The sequence below is a fragment of the Mycetomoellerius zeteki genome, unplaced genomic scaffold (genome assembly GCF_001594055.1).
Source record: "Mycetomoellerius zeteki isolate Tzet28-1 unplaced genomic scaffold, Tzet1.0 scaffold415, whole genome shotgun sequence".
NCBI classification, from domain to species: domain Eukaryota; kingdom Metazoa; phylum Arthropoda; class Insecta; order Hymenoptera; family Formicidae; genus Mycetomoellerius; species Mycetomoellerius zeteki.
In genome coordinates this window covers 1,571,244-1,596,400 of record NW_017257409.1, presented here as the reverse complement: position 1 = coordinate 1,596,400, position 25,157 = coordinate 1,571,244, and the positions used below count along the sequence as shown (strand labels likewise).

Sequence of the window (25,157 nt, the reverse complement as noted above, 5' to 3'; positions counted from 1 at the left end):
CAAGGGACGTATGAAATCTTAATATCCTCTATTACCCTGTTCCTAATTAACGGTCCTCGCGAGCTCTTGGATAACGTATTTCTCATTTCAGCGGACGAAGATATGGTTACTGTATAATGAGGCTCTAGACCCAAGTACTTAAACTTCTATGAAGATAACCGTGGATGATATTTTGATGTCTAATGATCTGAGATAACATATGCAAGTTATTACACATTCAGCGTGCGTAACGCTAACTTCGATTCATTAGCGAAGGGTTTAAGGGCCCTCGTTATCATGCATTACTTACATCACATGTGCGGAACATTTACTTGAACAAAATGAGTTTTGTTACATGTTCTTAACTAATTAAATGTTGATATATAGAGTACGCAATTTCTCATCCTTTTATAGTAAGAAACTATTTCAGATCACACATATGAAGAATTGCATATTAATTATTAATTTAATACCTTTCTGATTGTAGAATTGTACAAAGTTTAATTTTTATCTGTATATTTCATAGTTCAAAAGTAAATATTAATAATATTAAAATTATAACGTGAGAACAATTTTTTTTTACAAATCATTGTCTCTGTCTTAATATTTATCAGATATTAATATGATCAACTAGATGAAAAAATTATAACACTATATTTGCCTTAACATTATAGAACTAAGTAAATTCCGAAGATGCATAATATACAAAATTGATTGCTTCCCGATGCATGTACAGAGAGTGAAGAGGAGGAGGAGGAGAGAGAGAGAGAGAGAGAGAGAGAGAGAGAGGAGTGAATATCAACGATTTTCCTGCGATTATTGCCACTGTGGAAACTACAGCAGATACAGCTACGCAATGCATCCGCGCGAGATACGGGATTTTATAGGGTTGCGTCGCGCCCGCTGCTTGTTTCGCAGGATATTCCGCGCGAATTCTCGAGAATTGCAAATACCTCACCATCGCATCGCTAACGTCTCGTCCGCTTTACTCCTTCGAAAACGAAGCAACACCACTTTTCGTCGAGCGTCAATATGGAAATTTCATATGCACCAGCTGCATCATTCTACAGACTGATGAGTAAGAAATAAGCCTTATAAGATAATTCTTTTCTCGGTTGTTGTATCTTGCGATCAATCGCGGTACATCGCGAAATAATTATTTCCTTAACCTGATTCCCATTGGTTCGTGGATAAATTAATCTTTTTGATCGCCAACAAATTTAAAAAGATTACTAGAAAATAAAAAATCCAAAAACTGAAGAATTGAACTACGTTTATTTACTTCGTATTGTAATGTTAATTTGCTAACTGTATAAAAATTTATATCATTTTATGGCAATATATGTAATTATTTTTTATTTTTACATTTTTAAAATATATTGTATATATAAATTGTATATATGATTATTGTTCTAAAAAAAGATAAATATTTTTCTGTACTAATAATTAAAGATAATCGTGATGAATTTATTATTACTACATGTCGCAGTGAGAATCAACCGCATTTATATTGGAGCATCTTTAAAGATGTGAAGATTTCATGCGCAGATGGGAGGAGTTTCCATAAAGCGATTTACGAGCGTCGCAGATTTACCACACGAAATTACGTCCCGCGTTCTCCATGGTTTACGTTGACTTACGACGTCTGCAGAATATTATTTTTCTCCGTTTATGTTATTCCTTACCATTGTTCCAGACGTATTTATATAAAAAATCACACAGAAGCATATTAAAGCCTTATTAAAGAAATATTTTTGATGTTAATGACATAAAAAGATTGAATCTGATTTACAAATAGCTTTTAAACTTATAGCTTGGTACATAAGAATCTTAAGATTTTTAAATAGTATATTTTCTCTCTCTTTTTCTTTCTCTCTTTCTTTCTTTTTCTTTCTTCCTCACTCTTTCACACACACATCAATGTGAAAACTTTTTAAAATATTTTTAATATTATCCTTTTAAATATTATTTGATATATGAGTAAAAATTAATTTAAAACTATAAAAATATTAAAAATTATATGTTTAATTATTTCTATTAAAATATTTGCATAAATTTTTTATTATATTATTTGTTTTAACATTGTATTAAATATCTTAAGTTTTTACATAATATGATGTAATTGTATCATAAGGTACAGAGAGAGAAAGAGAAAGAGAGAGAGGGGGAAGAAGAAGAGAAGGAAACACTTATTTAAATTACGAGAATTATTAAGAAAAGATGTTTACTGATTGGGTTTAGTGAACCTTAATTATTTTTACAGGAGAAAATAAATTTGTGCATATCATCAAACTCTATTTTTGCATGTTTATCATAATATATCCATCAAATTGCACATCAGTGACTTGCTTGATGATCTTGATTGTAACATTTATTCATAATTTTAATATAAATACCAAAAATATTTGTATCTGTTAAGTCAATGTCTATAAAATAATGTACCAATTTATTCAACATTATTTTACAGTCCAAAATATAAAAAACTTTTATAATAAATTTTATAATAAATGCTGTACTCTCTTTTCACAATAAAAATAACGTATAAAAAGGTTATATTTATTCATAACAAAATAGTTAGAGGATACCTGAAAATATTAATGACGAAAACAATTTTTAATAAGCCACAAATTATTATTAACGTGACGTATTAATCCTTTAGTGTTGGTAATTTATAGCAGACTTTCATCTCTTTCCAACAATAAATTTTAATCCAACTATCTTTTATAATTGCTATCGTCAAATCTAATAAAAATCATTGATATAAAAGTATTGTAAAACAAAACTTGTTTTTTCATGCGACGTTATTACGAGTTATGGAGTATTCGATGTACACGCACACATAAATTTCACTTTTCATCGGACGCGCGAGAGTGTAACGGCGTCGTTTTCCGGATTATAAATAGCGGCATCTACCGACGGTTGGATACTGCGAACCGGAAAAACTGCAAACGGGAAACGTGGACTTTTGTCGAACGAGTAATAATAATGCGCCTAATGGAAACTTTACATGCTAGTGTTAAAAAAATGCTACTAGCCAACGATACTGAGGCTTTTTTTGTCTATTTCAATGGCGTGTCTCGCAACGATGCACTTTGTAATGAATGCGGTTGTACGATGCAGCGTTGAAAGGAAATCCGATAGGGTTTGATGATAGCACGCTTCCATAGAAAATATAAAAGCTAATAGTATATTATACATATATGTATAGATATTTACATAACAATGTATTTTACTAAAGGATACATAAATCAACTTAAATGTCATAAATCTAATTAATTCGCAAAATTCACTTCTTATGAGTGAAGATTTTTTTCAGGCTTTTATTGATTGTTGTCGTACTATATTGTTAAGTTCTTAACATATCTAAAAACATATTAGAATTAAAATGTCCTTTGAGTAGGTAAAAAATATTTGTGTTTATATACACATATATGTATGAATATTATATTGTACATTACGTATATACAAGTTAGATAATTTATCTAATTTTTATAATTTCAGTTGCTATCAGGAGTCTATTATTATACTAAATATAAAAAGGAATTTAGATTGTAAAGGAATTAACTTCTATAAGCGGCACGATGTAGAAACGTGTCTTATCAACAATTATATTTCCGCCGCGAGATAACCTAAAAGCAGACCGAGGCACGTGATACAAATTTCTGTAAAAGGCTGAAAATTCTTTGTCTACTTGTTGTATCCGCGGTGAATCTTAAGCATATTGCATTGTTTTTAATTAAATGTTTGTAGATACATTAATACATACATATGAAGTTTTTAACCTATTTTTCCCTGTAAAGTACTTTACATTTATATCAATTCATAGAAATTATGATAAGTAGAAAGAAAATATATTATTATTTATTAATATAAGATATTATTTTAATAAATAATTATCTTTTTATTTCTAAATTTTTAGTACCATGTACCTATCTTATATACATATACTTATTAACGTTATTTACCTAATATTATTTAACTTTTTGCAATTGAACATATTTTTTACATTACCTTTACATAACAAAAATAATACATATTAAACGAAAATAATGATCTACTTAAGCGTGTTTAACACATAAACAGCATGCGTGCCTTCCGTTAAAAAAACTGGCATTCCACCACGAGATAACGGAGGCAAGTGGGACGTGATGCGAATTTCTGCGGTTTTATTCGGCCACAGTGCGGCCCTCGAGCGAGCGAGGCGGTAATGTCCACCGCGCGAGGGAAACTGATTCCACATCGGATCCCCATTTTATTCGCGAAAACGGCGGTCGTTTGCCATCCGCTCGTTCCTCGCCCCGGTCAACCCGGGCAAATATAAATTTAATGACGAAATGGCGGGGAAGAGAAAATCATGGTGACCAGCGGATGTTGAAAATTGCGTCGCTCCATTAGTTTCGTAAAATTGCAGCGCTGTGTCGTTATACGAAAAAAATCGCCGAAATCAGCGCGATATGAGTTCGCTAAAAGATTTGAAAAAAAATCTATTTCCACTACAAAAATTTGTGTTGCAAATATAATATTTAACTCGGATGAAAAGTATGCAATCACATGTATAATTTATATTTGTTATTTATATACTTTTTAAATAATGGTCTAATGATTTTGTAAAAAATAATGTGTTGTGTTGTAAAAAATATCTTCAATAAAACATTATTTTAACAATTATTTTTTAAATAAATATTTATTTGTCAATTAAAAAATCAGTTTAGCGATCTATTCTACTTTTATATATTTTTATTTAAAGGATTCCAACTGAATTTAATTGAATAGACACGAACAAAAGGAAAAAATAAACCATATTGCATTACATGTGCACAACATAACCGCATGTGGAGGTAATCTTACACAAACGTGCAATGTGTGTGTACGCTATTGTATACACAAATTAATTTTCCGCTTTTATATCCGGATGTCAGATACAGCGCCGGTGGCTGTATCAATAAAAATACTCATGCTTTCAGTAATTAGCCTGTCACTAGCAGTTGCTGGGTAGAATAGACTTGACCCGTTTACTATCTAGTAAAATACCTTCCGCGACATTGTGAAATAACAATCTAGTCGATTTTTCACTGGTCGTACAATTGTCGCTGTCATTGTCATCCATGCAGACATTTTTCTCGTTCTACAACCGACATGTAATTTTTTCTAACAGACAGGCACATATGCATTTTTCATTGATAACTTTTTATCTATCTTTTCCACATTGCCCCTTATATTTTACAAATAAGAGTGATGACAAATAAGTACGTTTTGTGCAACATAAAACGTACTTATTTATAATATGACATGATCTCAATTTTTTGCATTTTAGTATTTTTAGCGAGATATTTACATATCAATCAAAATGGTATCTATTAATGAAACATAACATTCAATGTAATATTTGAAATATGTTTGAAATATTATTTACAGATTGAAATTCATACAAATTGAGATACAGTTTAGTGGGTTGTTGTATTTATATCACAAATGTAATTTCAGAATGTAGAAATTATTTTTTGATAGATCTACATGCTATTCATTTCTCATATCAAGGTGTGTCAAAACACAGAAAAATTAAATATTGTTAATTTAAAATGAGTATCCATATCTCATTACTTTACTCTTTTCTTTATTATATATTTATTTTCTGATAAGATAGAAATATGATAAAATTAAAAGTTCTTAATGTTAATAAAATGGAAGAAGGATTCATTATATTTTATCATAATTTTTGTCTCGTCAGCTTGTGGTTCGCGATACGTAAAAACTTTTGGTCGGTTTTGCAAAGAATCTTCTTTAAGACTCTCCTTGAGTCTCGGCTGTTCGATCAAGTAGAGGAAAGTTCTTTTGTCCATTAGAACAGAAAACTTTTGGTAGCCTTATGCGAGACTTTCAACGAGACCTATTAGAGACCCGCTAATTCCGCGATTCGAAACTTCATATTCCCTGGCGGACGCAAAGTCCGCCTTGGTCCTTATCCCTAAAGGGATAAAGTTTTCAGAAATCCATTATCTTCTCTTCTTTCACAATCTGATCTGATGCTGCTACATTCGGATATCTCCGCTACTACATCAGGACATTGGTTGTTTTAAATCTTATAAATTATGAAATTGTATTCTTGTTTTCTAGGAAGATCTCTGGAACTTGTATTTTACACGAGAAAAAAATTTTCCCTCTTAAACTAATAAGCGTAAGATCATATTCAGTTAGAAAAATTCCAAATAAATTCAAAAGAAAGTTCTAAGACATGTGTGACATTTTCAATCTGAAAAATAAAAAATTACAATCGGTTGTTATTTCTCTCATCATGAATAGAACTCAATAAAATAGAATTGGGCTGGTTTAACTTTTGATTTTTATAAAAATTGTCCTAAAATTGCTACTTAAATTGGCTAATTTAATTGATGAAAATGAAATGATACGGATCTGGAATATAGAATGAAAGTATGCGGAGAATCATAAAAGCGTTCCAAACAGTTTAACAATAATGATCTCTGTAGTTTCACAATGAAAGTCAATTAGAATGTAAAATTAGAATCTGTTAATCTTTTAATATTATATTACCTCTCGCCAAACTTATTTTACTTTATATAGCTCTCTCTTTTAAAAAATTTTCAATTTAGATAATTTGTGTAAGAATTTAGTCTTTTAATAAAAAAAATTTTATATTCTCTCTTTAAGAATTTCATTTGTTTTATGCAGATGAACAAGCAACAATTAACAGAAGCGTGCAAAAAGAATTGGCCGACAGGGTGAAAAAAATAATTTTGCCACCACAGAAGTGTACATATACATGTATATATAAGTATTTGTACGTAGGAATCGATTAAAAAAAGTTAAAGAAGAAGAGAAAGATAAAGAATAAATTATTTATAGTATCCATTTCTATATCTCTGTCAACTTCCTTTATTTTTATCAGTATTGATTAATTTTAATCTTTTATGTCCATTTCTATTAATGTAGATTAGCTTTTAATCTTAATTAATTTGCTTCTTATCTTTTTATAGTTCTAAGAATTAGAAAAAGGTAAAGAGTAAGTTGAACAAACATAAGTTAAAATTAATCTACATTGATAGAAACGGACACAAGAGATTAAAGCTAATCTATTTTTATGGAAATGAACAACAGAGGAAGATAATTTTATTGAAGACCCTGATAACATAAACGAAAGCTATAACTTCATTATATTTGTAGTATGGCCAAATATATAATTCCATGAATTTTTATTTAGACCGCTTCTAGTTTTAGCCGTTTGTGTGCATGCTCGCATGCCCCTGATGGTTAATATTATCTTTTATAAATTAAAATATATTATAACATACTAGATGATAACTTAGATTACAAATATACACTTTTGCATATAAATACAGCATAGATATATAATGCTGTAAGTTGTGTGACACACGAATTTTAAATTTTTATTCAAATATACAAAATTATAATAAGATGTTATTTAGATCTTTTTTAAATAAATTGTAGCTTACACAATTAATGTAACGGGATTCACTCTGTCACCCTGACGCGGAAGAAAATGGATGAACCTAGGGTGCCAACGTAACAAAATGAATTTGTCTCGGTTCCGTGACACTATTTTCCATGGACGAGCTTTAGTCTAGTTTGCGCGAACGTAGAACTCGGACATGCGGCCCCGTTAGGATTTCCCATGCGGGGCGTGCATCACGTTACGTACTATGCAGTATGAAATATGCAATGCTATCTGCTGTTACTTTTACCGCGACGCCACAGCCTGTCTCCATCCTATTTAGACCACGATCATCACTGAGTAACACTTAAAACAGGTTGTGTTAATTTTAAGCTTGTCTTAAATTTACTTTTTTTGCGAGAATGTATAATAATGTAATAAATGTGATAAATAATTTCATATAATTCTATAGAAATCAAATTCGTCATAATAGAACCGTATAAAATCGTTGCAATTATTGCTGTCGTAAATATTACATACATTATAAGCATTTTTAACAAAAAATATATATAGAGTACCTATTCTAAAATTTGCAACTCACAATACTAGACCAAGAAAGTTTTTAAAAAATTAAATTCAAAAAATTATTTGTAAGTTTTTATTTTAAGCAGTAATTTTTGAAAAATTATTTATTGGTAAAAGAGTCTAGTTACATGAGTTAAAATTTTGATTGAAAATGGACAAATCAGAATTTTCTATATATTTGAATCTGTTACAATTTTAGTTGAGATAATCAGAATTCTAATTGATATGATTAGAATTTTATGGTTCCATTTTCAAGAAATTTTTTTTTTAGTGAATATGGCTAATTACAGACTTCGTTTAGATTCATCTGTGAATATTAATGTGCGCTGAGAAATGAGTGCTCGCTAATATTATCGTACGTGCGACTCATTAATAAGTGATCACCTTGTCTATAATTGATCATATTTAAACTCTTATATCTCTAAAATTAAATAAAAATGTTTAAAATAAAAATAATTTTTTATTTATTGTTTATAAATACATGTAGATTTTTTTACTCATTTTTTAAAAAACTATCTTGCTATGGTATATTGAGTCGTGAATTCTGAAATCCGCCTTGGTCCTTATCCCTAAAGGGATAAAGTTTTCAGAAATCCATTATCTTCTCTTCTTTCACAATCTGATCTGATGCTGCTACATTCGGATATCTCCGCTACTACATCAGGACATTGGTTGTTTTAAATCTTATAAATTATGAAATTGTATTCTTGTTTTCTAGGAAGATCTCTGGAACTTGTATTTTACACGAGAAAAAAATTTTCCCTCTTAAACTAATAAGCGTAAGATCATATTCAGTTAGAAAAATTCCAAATAAATTCAAAAGAAAGTTCTAAGACATGTGTGACATTTTCAATCTGAAAAATAAAAAATTACAATCGGTTGTTATTTCTCTCATCATGAATAGAACTCAATAAAATAGAATTGGGCTGGTTTAACTTTTGATTTTTATAAAAATTGTCCTAAAATTGCTACTTAAATTGGCTAATTTAATTGATGAAAATGAAATGATACGGATCTGGAATATAGAATGAAAGTATGCGGAGAATCATAAAAGCGTTCCAAACAGTTTAACAATAATGATCTCTGTAGTTTCACAATGAAAGTCAATTAGAATGTAAAATTAGAATCTGTTAATCTTTTAATATTATATTACCTCTCGCCAAACTTATTTTACTTTATATAGCTCTCTCTTTTAAAAAATTTTCAATTTAGATAATTTGTGTAAGAATTTAGTCTTTTAATAAAAAAAATTTTATATTCTCTCTTTAAGAATTTCATTTGTTTTATGCAGATGAACAAGCAACAATTAACAGAAGCGTGCAAAAAGAATTGGCCGACAGGGTGAAAAAAATAATTTTGCCACCACAGAAGTGTACATATACATGTATATATAAGTATTTGTACGTAGGAATCGATTAAAAAAAGTTAAAGAAGAAGAGAAAGATAAAGAATAAATTATTTATAGTATCCATTTCTATATCTCTGTCAACTTCCTTTATTTTTATCAGTATTGATTAATTTTAATCTTTTATGTCCATTTCTATTAATGTAGATTAGCTTTTAATCTTAATTAATTTGCTTCTTATCTTTTTATAGTTCTAAGAATTAGAAAAAGGTAAAGAGTAAGTTGAACAAACATAAGTTAAAATTAATCTACATTGATAGAAACGGACACAAGAGATTAAAGCTAATCTATTTTTATGGAAATGAACAACAGAGGAAGATAATTTTATTGAAGACCCTGATAACATAAACGAAAGCTATAACTTCATTATATTTGTAGTATGGCCAAATATATAATTCCATGAATTTTTATTTAGACCGCTTCTAGTTTTAGCCGTTTGTGTGCATGCTCGCATGCCCCTGATGGTTAATATTATCTTTTATAAATTAAAATATATTATAACATACTAGATGATAACTTAGATTACAAATATACACTTTTGCATATAAATACAGCATAGATATATAATGCTGTAAGTTGTGTGACACACGAATTTTAAATTTTTATTCAAATATACAAAATTATAATAAGATGTTATTTAGATCTTTTTTAAATAAATTGTAGCTTACACAATTAATGTAACGGGATTCACTCTGTCACCCTGACGCGGAAGAAAATGGATGAACCTAGGGTGCCAACGTAACAAAATGAATTTGTCTCGGTTCCGTGACACTATTTTCCATGGACGAGCTTTAGTCTAGTTTGCGCGAACGTAGAACTCGGACATGCGGCCCCGTTAGGATTTCCCATGCGGGGCGTGCATCACGTTACGTACTATGCAGTATGAAATATGCAATGCTATCTGCTGTTACTTTTACCGCGACGCCACAGCCTGTCTCCATCCTATTTAGACCACGATCATCACTGAGTAACACTTAAAACAGGTTGTGTTAATTTTAAGCTTGTCTTAAATTTACTTTTTTTGCGAGAATGTATAATAATGTAATAAATGTGATAAATAATTTCATATAATTCTATAGAAATCAAATTCGTCATAATAGAACCGTATAAAATCGTTGCAATTATTGCTGTCGTAAATATTACATACATTATAAGCATTTTTAACAAAAAATATATATAGAGTACCTATTCTAAAATTTGCAACTCACAATACTAGACCAAGAAAGTTTTTAAAAAATTAAATTCAAAAAATTATTTGTAAGTTTTTATTTTAAGCAGTAATTTTTGAAAAATTATTTATTGGTAAAAGAGTCTAGTTACATGAGTTAAAATTTTGATTGAAAATGGACAAATCAGAATTTTCTATATATTTGAATCTGTTACAATTTTAGTTGAGATAATCAGAATTCTAATTGATATGATTAGAATTTTATGGTTCCATTTTCAAGAAATTTTTTTTTTAGTGAATATGGCTAATTACAGACTTCGTTTAGATTCATCTGTGAATATTAATGTGCGCTGAGAAATGAGTGCTCGCTAATATTATCGTACGTGCGACTCATTAATAAGTGATCACCTTGTCTATAATTGATCATATTTAAACTCTTATATCTCTAAAATTAAATAAAAATGTTTAAAATAAAAATAATTTTTTATTTATTGTTTATAAATACATGTAGATTTTTTTACTCATTTTTTAAAAAACTATCTTGCTATGGTATATTGAGTCGTGAATTCTGAAACACCCGAGAGAGAGAGAGAGAGAGAGAGAGAGAGAGAGAGGGAGAGAGAGATACACATTCTGAATTAACTATCTCATATTATACTTAAGTGAATTTTCACGAGAACATAAAATTATACTTTGCGTGAGACATTCATGCTCGAAGCGTTTTAAATTTTGAGATATTTCACTTCTACCTAACGATTTCTCTATGCTTATACAAATTTACGTGTAGACTAAATTCCATGAAAAACATCAGGACACACATTGCCAATTAAAAAGCCAATATCCATCAGTGACCGTCCGCCGACTTTTCGTCGTTAACTGTAATGCGTTTTCTGCGCGACGTATAAAAGCTTTCGTGACCACCAGCCAGAATACTCAGTTTATCCACAATTCTATTCTACCACGTGGCCACAAAGATTTCCCGGGGAAATTTGATTGCTTTCCATGTATGTACGTAGTTTTGCACTCATACAACATTGACGCGCGTATCGTCATCTCGTCGTCACGTTCGCGCAACCCCGTCTCTAGCTGCGCTAGGCAAGCCGAGCGATAAACTAAATCGGTGCGTGCACGTTCATCGACGCGATGCAATTAACAGCGTTCACAGGGTGCTCGACTGATCTAACGAGCTCTACCACCTACGCTTCGCGACACATCGTTGGCGACAGCGCGAGCGTCGGCATTCTTGCACGATGTGCCGATGCATTTCGAATTGACAAACAACTTTTTTTATTGACGATTGGAATTCGACTGACGCGTTGAAGCCTATAAAAATTTTATAACGCATACATAGAGAAGGTAACCATTTATTTCGATGATACATGATACGCTTATATATCAATAAAAAAAAATCTTTTGTTTCAATAAGTGGATATTTATCGTTCCACTTATCATAATATTTTATTTCAAATGAAAAATTTTACGTCGGCTTGTTTACGATGTAGTGCTACTGATGTTCCGATGCAGTTGGCATTTTCTAAATTGAGTCACCAATAACTGGAAGAGAAAGTATATACATATATAAAGTGATAGATATAAAGTCAAAGATATTGCTTTTCTCCTCAGTGTTTAAAGTTCTTCTAAGCGTTTATTTTTGTGTTCCAAATGTATAATGAAATATTCTTGATAAAGTAGATACGTATTATTTTAAATTATAAATAATAAATAATATTATCATACGCTTCTTTAAATATACGCTTAATTAACATTGCACAATAAATTCACTGTTATTCGTAATTAGCAATGTTTGAGAAGAAGACAATTTTCATTCTCTAACGCGTAGCGCGAACATCTTCCGATTGTCTCAGTAACGATGTCTGCAATCTCAAGTAAAGACGAGATGGCTGTTCAAACTGGACCGACCGCACGGAAGTCATTTGCGATTCCCAGACGAGCGAGTCAACTCCCTTCTCGTCTAACTTTCGGCCGGAGTCTAGTCTAGGAGACTGGGTGGCAAAGAGGGAAGAACGCGTTATCGCCATGGATCTATGGTAACTGGTTTCCCTTCTGGCGCACTTAGGGTAACTCGTTGATGCCCACTATCCAGTAGTAGTGGTTATATAGTAGGCACCAGCAACAGATAAGAGCGCAGTCTATAAATTAATTAGCCTAAGTCTATGGGATGTAAAAGCCGCATGCGCGCTCTAGGAACCTACCTAAATCTGCATTAAGCCACCCCACCAGGCGAGCGCGTAGAATTTACAGCAAGGTACGACATTGTCCCTGCACTACTGCAGGTGCAGCAGCTAGAGCGTTAAAAGGACACGCCTTCTATTTAACCTATTAATATTCCTTCCAGAGACCGTCTTTGAAATTGCGATTAAATAATGACCAATCCAAAATATGCACGTTTCCATTGGTGATGACTGATGTGAAAAAAATAAAGGAAAGTACAATCATAAACTGAATAATTTGAATATTAAACGTTTATGAAAATTATTTTTTTTGTAAAAAAAGTGATTATTACAGTTTAAAAAAAGAATAAAAAAAGAAATAAGGAATAATATATAATGTTTTTTGTTTCATATATATTTCAAATTGACAGATAAATATTTCAACGAAAAATTAAATATGAAATAAAAAATAATACTTAAAGTATATATATATAAATATATATACATATATATAATATAATATATATATGTGATATATATATGAATCATAGCTTTATAAAACAATTTATAAATTTGATTAACTTTGTATTTATTAAAAATAATGAAAATTTAGTTTAAATAATAAAGAGAAAGACAGCGAAAAAAGATTAAATGATTAAAATATTAGGATTTGAAGGTTTAACATCAACATAGAAACGCAATCAAGTATCGTGATCTTGTAAACTTATAATGACATAACAAGTGTAATTTTTATATTACTATAAATAGGAAAGAATATGAAACTTATTATTTTACAGTTATAGAAGAATATAAAAGCTTAAGCTTTTGCAAAATTTTCTCTTATTTTATAAGCTGCTAAGAAGCATAAAGTGGAAGAAGAGCTGGAAGTATAATAACATAATAAGAGGATTAACTTTGAATAATACCTCAAATCTTAACCTGCTATACGACTTTTACATTGTATGAGATACTATGCACGCGATAATAACTTCAAGGAAGAAAACTTTGCAACAAGACGCCTTAACCGCTAAGACAATTTTGCGTCAACTCCAGAGACGTCGTTGTCGTATGACGGCTCCGAAGACTCTTCTAAACGAAGACAAAAAAAAATAAACAGTTGGAAAGTCATGGTAAGAAACGAGATGAAGATCACATTTTGATATGAGGATGATTCTCCTGAAAGAAAAATCTAATAAGTATAAAACTTTATTGGTAGCTCAACATGGATGTCATTCGATTCGATGTAACTCCGTCGTTACGCGACCGCGTGAATGGCGTAAATGAGGAGATGGCAACGAGTCACGACAAAAGTTCAAACGAGGCAGTTTTCTTTGGCCACGCTAACGCTCCACGCGGGAAACGTGAGCGTCGCGTCTTAACAATCGGAATGCTTTTCGAAAAACTTTTTCAATCTGTGCGAAAGTTCATAGTAATTTCCTGTGACGCAGTTCACAGAACTTCGGACCGTTTTAAGGAAGCTTGCGAGACGTGAGACGCAAAAGCGGAAGATCGTCTCTGCTGGCCACCGTATACCTACTTCTGATCTTTTATCCTCGAAAGATGGTCGTCGAGTCGCTCTTTGTCGCTAGCGAGAATTGAAGCGCCAGAAACCTTATGAATATCTTATGAATGCATATAAGCCAGCACCACGGTATTACATGGTGTCACTGTGTCCTGGATAAGACGTCGCCACTGAAAAATGGTCCTTTTTACTTAGGTATCCCCGAACTCTTGATGGGACCGATCCCAGCGTCTTGTCGGAGCAACGTTTTCACTTTTTCGAGTATACGCCCGAGGACGGGGGCTAATCTGCATTTAACGTTGCACCGCGACGGCGACACTTTATCAGGCTATTTATGCGAAATTCCTTTGCATTACTTGGGCCAAAAGAAGCCATATGAGAATATAATATATCAGTTATATTTCAGTTTTTATTGAAAACGAATTTGTTATAACTGTTTATTAAATATTACAAATAGAATATTATCGTCCAATTTAAAACATTTATCATCTCTAATAAAGAATACCCTTAAATATCTGTTACAAAATAATAATAGATATATTTGGTCATGACTGAGAGAATACAAGATCTTTTAATTAATAGACACTTAAACTTTTTCAAAATATTTGATACTAATATATCAATTTGATACAATGAATAGTAATAGAAAATAAATAGCTTTGTATAATCAATTTTGCATATCTTAATTTATTAAAATAAATTATCAGAAAGTTTTTAAAATGTATTTTTTAAATATTCTTTGCTATATTATTCTTTTGCTATTTGATAAATTATGATTATTTTAATATTTCAGTATCTCTCTATGCTGTTTGTCTAAGAACAGAATAACACTTTAATTAACATAATAATGAAAAGAATTAATTTTAGATACACACTTATCATGAATGTCTTCTGTAGATAACAACAAAGAAAAATATGGATGTACAAGATATCTTTTCGTTTCAGAAATGGAGAAAGAGAGAGAGAGAGAGACAGAAAACGTGGATTATTTCGATCTGTATTATATCCATGTCAAGATAGATCGATATCGCGAATGGTTCAAATTGATGGCTGTACAATAAAAAGTTTACAACGTACGGATGCTAGACATAAAAGAAATGCGTGCTTTGTAATAAATGGATCCGAGCGTTATTCCTACGCGAATGTAAAACGCATTCCGTGCAACGTTATTTGCAAGGAAAACATATTTCTGTTAGAAATATCAAGTGCACCAAAGCACTTAGATTTAATAACTTCCTTTAGTGTGTTTTCTATGTCCAAAGACAAATAATGTGATAAATTAAATATGTCATAAAAGACAGAGAGGCAATGAGTAGCAGGTGTGCAACGAATTATTTTAGCTTAGTTATTGAAAGCTTAATTAAATTGCGCATATTTTACTTACCATCCTCTGCTATGACGAAGTGTAATATGGAAATTTCAATTTTATCTTGTTTCATCTTTTTTCATGAAAAATAGTTTTCAACAGGAAAGGAAATTTCACGGTCTCTTCCAGAATTTATATATACATGCTTTTTAATAAAATTATTGTTAAAATTAAAATAATTCATAGCTTATCTTGTAACTTTATTTAAAAGGATTAAGATTCTCATGGAAATTTTGTAAAACAAAAATTCTGTTAAGTTCTGCAATACCTTTCCACTTATATCAGATTATATAGTCATAATTTTAATTATAATCATAATAATTATATTATGGTTTTAATTATATGTGTTATAATTTTATAATTATAAATGAAATAAAATAATTCTCTAAAATATATCTCTTATAAATATAATACAGTTTAATGTATTTTTTCTTTGAATATATTGAATAGAATAGCTTGATAGAATTTGATATACAATATATGAAAACGATTTGTAAATTGCATTCTAGAAACAAGAAATTTAAACGATGTTAGAAGCACTTTCGGATATTCAGGCTGAGACTAAGATCGATGTTTAATGGTGTAATAAGTTCTTACGTTGTTGCTCGTTTCTGTCAAAACAAAGATGGCACTTTAAACACAAGATCACATGAACAATTATTAAAAGTAATGTAACTAACAATGGCTTATAAATATATTACACGTAATATCTACTTCACGCAAAAGTTATCTACGATTACTTTGTAATACGTTTTCTATTACAGAAGCTTTTTTATTCTATTACAGAAGCTTAAACATGTGTGTTTGTGTGTATACAAAAAGAATAAATCTAACACAATTTCTATTATAAATTTTTTCTTTACCTTATTAAATGAAACTTTTTTTCACAGTTGTACTTATAACTTATTCTATACTTTTTTATTATTTGTAATACTATACTCAATTGCTGAAGTAACTAATGTTAAACATTAAGAAATTGTGAAGAAATATAACTTGTTTAAATTAAATTTTCATAAAGATAAGATCAAATTCAAATTTATATATATATATGCATATATTGTGTCATCTGCAATTTCAGTACATAATCATACAGTATTACATATTATTAAATAAGTAAAACATAATTACCTACATATTACCAAATATTTTGAAGAATACTATGGTACACATACAATAAGTGGACATGTCATCCCTACAGACAGAATGACATTTCAAAGAACAATCGAGATCTTTGCCGTCGTCTTAAAAAATCAACCCTCTTCGCGAGCACTCTGTCAGTTCGGTGGACAATGGCGAACCCGGGTATCGGTGAGAAGCACTTTGCGATCGCGGAGACAGGGATAAGAATGGGTTTCACGAGCTTTCGTCCGGACGGACCTTATGAAAAGCTCAAAGAGAGCTCCTCTCTCTTTTCGTTCCTCGTTGAATACGTGGCCACGTGTCGCGCTTGCATGGCCTCGATACATAAAACCGCGCAAAGGTGCTGCGCTACCAGGGAGGAATAAATTTAAATATCCCCTTTGATATGTTAACAAGAACCATCGCGAGCAAGGGGGCGATATTCTTTGATAGCGATTCCTTTCGTCGGCCCTTTTCCCTCCTATCTTCTCTTCCGGCCAGTTTTGTCCTTCATCTATACATTATTTCTAGCTGTCTGTGGTCTAATCTACCCTTTCCTCCATCTCTCTCTTCCCCTTTCTTTTCATCTATTTCTATCATTTCTCTTTTATCCTCCCTTCGTATCCTCGTGTGTAGCACGATTTATGTTTTTAGAGAATGCCTCGCTCCACCTGCGTACAAGTATATGCAAATACCATCAGAGAAAAACTAACTAGTTTTTCGCGCCCTTGTCTTTTCTTTTTCTTTTCACTTCTTCAAAAAAAGAAATTCTGTCTTTTAACTCTGTTGCAGTTTTGCTCTTATTATGCTCGTTTTTTTCTGTCCTCTTTTATCATTACTTTTTTGTCAATTTTTTTAAGAATTAAATTTATTCAGCTTTTGCATCAAAATATTAATAAACAATTAATCGACATTTAATAAATTGTATTAATAAACATATTATACTTCGCACGTAATAGTTATAATCTATACAATAGTTATAATATAAAATAATTATTTTCAAGATTTATTTTTGAATCAAAGATGGTTCCAATTTTTAGATTACATGTAATCGCACTCAATAACATTTACTTTTTCGGTATAGCTTATATATGTATTTTACGTAATATATATTAATGTATGTACAAGAGACTCCCGAAGGAGTTTAAATATTTGAAGATCTTACTGCGTTGCAGAACATAACGAAAGTTCACGAAGCGCGTATACAAGGATGTTGGAAGAAAGATGACAACGAGATTCGGTCCTTCGGAATTTTTTATCTCTTAGTGGCCAGAAGTCCCAGAGCAATTGTTTCGTCTTCTTCTGCTAGTGTCTTGCTACTCTTTTCTTCTTTGATGCTTTGTTTCTCTTCTTCGCGTTCAAGCTTTATTCTTTGTGCACTTGTGACATTTCACAAGAATGTCTATTCACTATGCGTCTGAAGCTCAAACGTGTTCAGTGTTTTTTCAATTTTTTTATCTTCAGTCTTGATGTAATCCGTATAATACTCGAGTAATTTGTAATTTTCTTGGCACAATATACCGCCTATCATGTTTATTTAATTATCTATTGGGCTTAGAAAATATTTAAAAACTTGAAAATAAAATACTGACTTGCATAAAGAATAAAAATACATACCAAATTAATAAGTTAAATTTATTTTGAAATTGAGTGAATTGACAGCGTATTTTTTAAATAATTTTTCTAAATTAGATGCTGTATAATAATTAGTACCCATGATAGAACAATATATTAGATTATTTCTCTTTAAAATTTTGTGAACGCACACAAGAATGAAAGTTTCATTTTTTATATATATATATTATATTGGATGATATATCTTTCCCATGCACTTACTATATAACAATTGATGCAAATAATAATAATCAATTAGACAAGACACTTTTGAGAAATTTATTTGTGTTAAAATATTCATTTATAAAAATTATTAATTTCCTAATAATTAACTCAAAACTTAACATCAATAAAACAAGTACTTGTGATTGGTTTTATATTACGATATTAACCATTCATTTTATTTACGCAAACGCACCAATTACATCAATCATAAAACATCTTGCATTTCTTCAAGTCCATTTATTAACTCATTGAATACTCTGATGGAGCTGACAGGCGCCATATCACATATATCAGAAATATCAACCGTCAACGGATCTACATTGAAAAATATAATCGCTTGGTTCATTACTAAAATACATGGAGTAATGTGACTTACAGACATAAATGTTGCAGAGTCGTAAAATGAGAGAGATTTGTATTAATGAAATAATCACATAAGCGTAAGATGCGTATATTACAATACTTATTATCTTATTAAGATAAAGAAACGTCGAGATTGAGATTATTGATCGAGAATTGTCGTGCCTAAAATTATCTTTCTCACTTGTGTAAAATTTTTATCTTCATTACCACTTTAAGAGATTTAAATATAGGAGATAAAAATTTTATGACACTTCGTATTTGATAATTAATAATCTATTAGAATTTTTTAATATAGAGGTGTTCTTATCAAAAGTTAAATCTTTCACAAATTAAATTTTATAGAAAGGGGATATAATTAGAGATATCTTTTTATCGAGAAAAATTTCATAAATGCTTGAAAGTCATTTATTGAAGAATAACAATTATTTTTGTCAAATATGTTTTTAATTGACTTGGCATATTCAGATAGTCAATATAACATATCATTCAGTTTAATTGCTTGGGAAATGAAAACCTCATCGATACGGTTAAATAAGCAATATTTTTGCCGCTGTTGAGAGTTACATTTGATTTTTACGTCTATACAATTTCAATGTTTTATTATCAAAACATCGTTATGTATTAACAATCAGTTGGATAAGAGATATTGAAACGCCATAATCACGTTATATATTGGTATTTGAATTACGTTCAATACTACATATAATCCTATAACATGAATAATTTGATGCTACTTTCGATAATGATACCGTTGAATTAATTATGCATGAGAAGTAACATAATCATATAGTTATTGCTTATTAACGAGGCGAGCTGGAAATATTTTATTAGTACACTTTTCAGAAGTTAACGGAAAATTTAAGAGAAATGGATTCTGCCCGTAGAGACACCAAGAAATTCTTTCGAATATTTAAAAAATACTTGAATGTACGTATACTGCTGTATAAGTAGAAAAAAGATGTTATACAGAGATACAATTAGCCATATTATTGATTTTAACATATTACAACTATTTAGCATTTGAACGAGAATTTATGCTGCTTTACATGTATCATGTCTACATGTTTAAAAAAAGTTTGATAATTATACCATTCAACGAAGCAAAGCTTTAGCTTTAAGAATCTGTTTTATTGCATTGTAATACGTGAGCAATGATTTTTAACAAAGTTATGTAAAATGCTCTTTTTACTTAATCCGCGATAATTCAGTAACAAAAAATATCAAGAATATTTATAAAAAAATGATTTTGTAACAAAAACTTTAAGCTTTTATGTTAGAAAGTCTAAAATTTTTGCAAGTTTTTTCTGGACTTGTAATAAGCTCACAAAGTGAAAAGAAAATTTTCCAATTTGTCCAGTTTTGTATATATAATTTGTAATTTTCTATATGTAAAAATTATTAAAAAAAATTTACAAAAATTCAATAGATATAGTGTTCTTTCAAATATAGGAATTTTAAGCTTAGAACTCCTTTTTTAAATTTAAATTTTATTTATTTTTAACAAAATTACAGCTACTCGAATTTTGAAGTTCGTTAACGCGCTAAGAACTTTTATTCCAATTCAACAGTTATTAAGATATAATAGGAGTTTACAATCGAGAAAAGTCAATATTTTTTCTCGGATCAATATAAACTTGAATAAATACAATTTCTTTTCTAACAGCGAGAAATTAATATAACTTTGTAATAAAATTTATGTTATTTAAATATAATATAAATCTCTCATTGTGTGTTTTAAGAGTCAAAAAGATTCTGTGATATTTGCATTTTATTTTATTTTATATTATGTATCAAAATATATATTAATTTTAAATACTTTACAAATACTTTTCAGATTTTTTCTTAATATTGACTTTTAACTATTATATTTTATGTAATATGGTTTTTATGTAAATTTCTTTCTCTTTCTTTCTTTCTTTCTCTTTCTCTTTGTTGTTTTTCTCTCTGTCAAAACAAATTATTAATAACACAATAAAAAATACTTAGTATTGTTCTTTTCAAGAAAAATGACCCATTGGCTATCTCACGACAAAATATCGATGTTTTCTCTTGAAAAATGTCGTATGTCGTCCGAAAGCCGATAATGCATCAGGCTGGTATCGCTTTTATGCGCGTTGGAAAAACTATCGCGCTGTTCTGCGATATCGCAAATCCGGGATAGGAGAAAATATTTTTTGATAAAGTCAATGTGAAACTACGTGGAATAAAAATTCTGATCATGATCGTACTTTCATGTGTATATGTATAGATATCTATGAAATGTATTAATAAGGGGCTAAATCGTGCAAGTGAGATAAATTTTACTTTTCATATCAATATAAAGGGCAATTATTTTGGATTTGCAAAATATAAATTAATAAGATTAATATATAAATATATATTAATAAGATTAACAAAATTATAATAAATGTTTATTATTGCGACGAATGCGGTAGAAAGGCAAGTTATTTATTAGTATAGCGAATCACTAAAAAAGTAATCTGCTCTCATGGTACAGACTTGCCTCATAGCAAGGTAGCCAAAAACCAATAACGCTGGAAATTGACTATATCATCTGCACTCAGGACGGCGGGAAAAATGATCGGTCCTATGATATTGCGCCCACGATACTCAATATCGCTTTTCCCACTTGCAGTTAACGTGTATCTTGATAAAGTAAAATTGAGCCATATGGAAATAAAATTTAAGAATATAAGGATCATTCTTAAATATCTGCAATAATTTGAAATAATCAACGATATCGGAAATAATAATGAATATTAATAATATTTTTTTATATATATGAATACGTTTCTCAATAATAGAATTATGTTTTACGCATATTTTAAAACATATAATTACGCTTCTCCCCGAGTAATTTTAAAATACAAAAAAGAACCGCAAGAAGAGAGTTTCATTACAGCTACAGTTTATTCAGAAAATGTAATGCCCCTTCTTCCATTCTTCATGTTTATCCCGAAACGAGAATATTACGTATAATGAAAACGAATGAAAGGAATGTTCTGTATACCTTTATTTTTCAATATAATCTCCACGGAGTACGAGCTTATTTTGCCACAAGCACAAGTGGACGAAGATTATATTAAAAAAGTGTGTAGACAGAAAATCTCTCTTAATCACGCATAATTTTCATAAATAAAAATATTTCATGAAAACTATATATTTATCTCTGATAAAAAACAATGAGAAGTCATAAAATAATGAGAAATCCTATCCTTTCTAGGTTTCTTTACATATTTTGCGTTTTATGTTGCATTATTTCTGTAGTAAGTACTCCGGAAAAGTTTAAAATATAATCTATCATACGTGTACAGTATACATTAACATATTAAACACATATATATTTACGTATATATGTATATATTGCGTAATATATGTATATATCGTAAAAGTATGGTACCATATACAAAGATAGAGGAAAATTGCCGACATCGTCATACTATTTTGTTCTTGTACTATATTTTATTTTCGTATTTGTGGAATTTATTTCTGTCTGATTGTTTATAAAAACTAACAATAAATATATAAATTATTAGTTTTTCTTCTTTAACCTGAACTAATTATGTTTTTTTATCAGTATTAATAAAGTGCAATGTTTTATTTCTAATTGTGAGAAATAAAGGAACGTCTTTAAGAAACATGTCGTACCAGCGACTTTCCTATATATAAGTAATTGAAGCTATTTGTACATATGTAGATTTTCTATGCTGCTTACAAGGTATTTTGATTATCCCTCTTCACTTATTTTTTTCTGAGAAATTTACGTATTTCTATTTATGTACATATTTTTGGTTCTAAAATCAAATATTATCACACTGCATTTTTACATCGCATTCGTACTCGTGCATGAAGTTCTCCACTTGACTACATCTGGCTGCATATTGCCGTGTGTTACTTTCAACTTACTTGTGCGTTCGACGTCGTGCCCCTTAATCATAACCGTTCATGTTGAGATGCCTCGAAGGAAGCCCAGAAAACGTACAGCATCGGCTTTGCCTCGTTAGTTTCCGTAATATTCTCTTGACGCAGGAAATCGTCGGTTTTCGCACTGGGAATGATCGCCGAATGTATGCTCGCTTTCTCTCTCTCTCCATTTTACATAACGACAAATTGACATTTCTAGTAACGATCTAAGCCTTTAGATTTGGTAAGAAATATCGAGCGTAGTCATGCAAGCTGTATTCGACGTCGGCACAATAGTGAATTCTTGGTGAAAGTTCGCGGTGCAACGAAATGGGACTTGATTGTTCCACACGTTTTCCAATTAGTCCGTCGCTCTTCTCCTTACGCCGTGTCGCTTTTAACTCTCGACATGAATAAGTCGTCGCGAAACTTGTTACAACAAACATTTTGATGCCTCGCTGAAATGAGGAAGTTTACTGTAGTTAGCGCGATGTAATACGAGTAAAGACTGAGCACGTTCCGTTATGCTTGAAAAATGAAGAATTCCTCATATCTTTTAAAACAGACATAATGATATGCAAACACAAAAAGAATATTTTTATTGTATAAAGACGATTTTTTCACTTACTACTATTTATTAATATACCTATATTTTTGTAAATTGCTTTATAGTAGCATATCAATGTTTTGTGGTTGAAGAAAAAATGTTATGAATACAAATAACACCTGCTTTTCTGAACAATTTTTAATAAGCAACATATTTTCATATTTTCTTGTATCTTGAGATGTAAAAGATCACGTCTATCCAAAGAAATGTGCGTTTTAATTTAATATTTTACGGTGTAACTCTGGAAGAATGTAACTCTAAGTGAGATTATTCTCTTTTGTTACAGTTTGGATAGAGATCAACCATTTACCTTCCAGCTTGGTGTTGGACAAGTTATTAAAGGTTGGGATCAAGGTCTTCTGGATATGTGTGTAGGCGAGAAGAGGAAACTGACGATACCACCTGAACTTGGATACGGCGAAAAGGGAGCTGGAAATGTTATTCCTGGTGGTACGCTGACATCTTTTTATTATTTTTGAATTTCCTGTAACATTTAATATTTATATTTAACATTTTTTGTATTTAATAATTTAATATTTATATATAATATATTAGCATTGTGAAAGGTTTGTCTGGCTACGTAAAATTATGCGCTTAATTCTATATAAAATAACAAATTATTGATATAACAATTTAATTTATTTGAAATTTTTCTCACAAAATAAATTCTCATTAGTTAGATGAGTCATATTTGCTAAAGTAATAATAATTAATGTATGCATATAATTAAAAATAAAAATATGTTTTAATATTTAATTATTGTACGTGACTACATTGAAATGACAAGCTAATAATATATGATTTCATCATAAGTGAAACAGTTTCAAATAATATGCGATGTTAAATAAAATAGATATTGTATATGTTGCATTAAATTATATATATTATGTTAAATTTTGTACATTATACACACACATGAAAAAGCCGTAAAAGTTGCAATATTTATTCGTTATTATTTATCCTTGATAGAATTTAATGAATAGAATTTTTTTTATAGATATTTATTAATAAGTTTATAAAAATTTTTAGTATATTTGTTTTATGTAAATTGAGCTCTTTCTTAACTTTTAATCATCTTTAAAATTTAAACAAATTTTAATTTAATAAATCAATTTAATATTTATTTATATATGTTAAAAAGCAATATGACAATAGCAACATAGTAACAATGAAGCTATCTGGCAAATTAATAAAAGTTTTTTTATACAATAATATGTATAAGTATATAATTTTTATATACTATAATAATCTGTACATTTATTAGTGGAAAAAAAAGAAAATTGAATTTGCTACAAAGGTATAAAATTTAATCCAATATTTTATATCTTTTCAAAAAGTGTGTATACGTGTATGCTTTTAGAGACACGAATTATTTTTTACGTAATTAACAATTAATATTTTGTTAAAAATGTTTTCAATTTTTTCACGAATTGATAAAATAAATGCTCACAAATTGATAACGGCTACTATAATTTTACTGTACTCTCTTCTATGCTCGCGAGTTAGTGCTTCTCTTATTTTTCTGCCACTCGAAACACGCATCAGTATAGGTATATATTCGACAATCAACCAGACGGCAACGGTATTCGTCACGATTAAAAAGCGTCACGCTAACGTGAGCATTTTTCAAATTACACGTTGGACCATTTTTACGCGCGAAAGGATTAGTGATGAACCGATAGAGAGGAAGGGGCGATGAACACTATTGGACAGGTCGATACA

At 29.9% G+C, this 25,157-nt stretch overlaps 1 protein-coding gene across 2 annotated transcripts in view; it reads left to right on the top strand.

The window, feature by feature from the left end:
• The window catches only part of Fkbp14 (peptidyl-prolyl cis-trans isomerase Fkb14), a 69,280-nt gene that overhangs the window by 39,728 nt on the left and 4,395 nt on the right, over positions 1-25,157 (top strand). For both annotated transcript variants that reach the window (XM_018453911.1, XM_018453912.1), the window contains exon 2: positions 23,722-23,885. In XM_018453911.1, the coding sequence (XP_018309413.1) occupies positions 23,722-23,885 (164 nt within the window). The remainder of the gene's footprint in view (positions 1-23,721; positions 23,886-25,157) is intronic.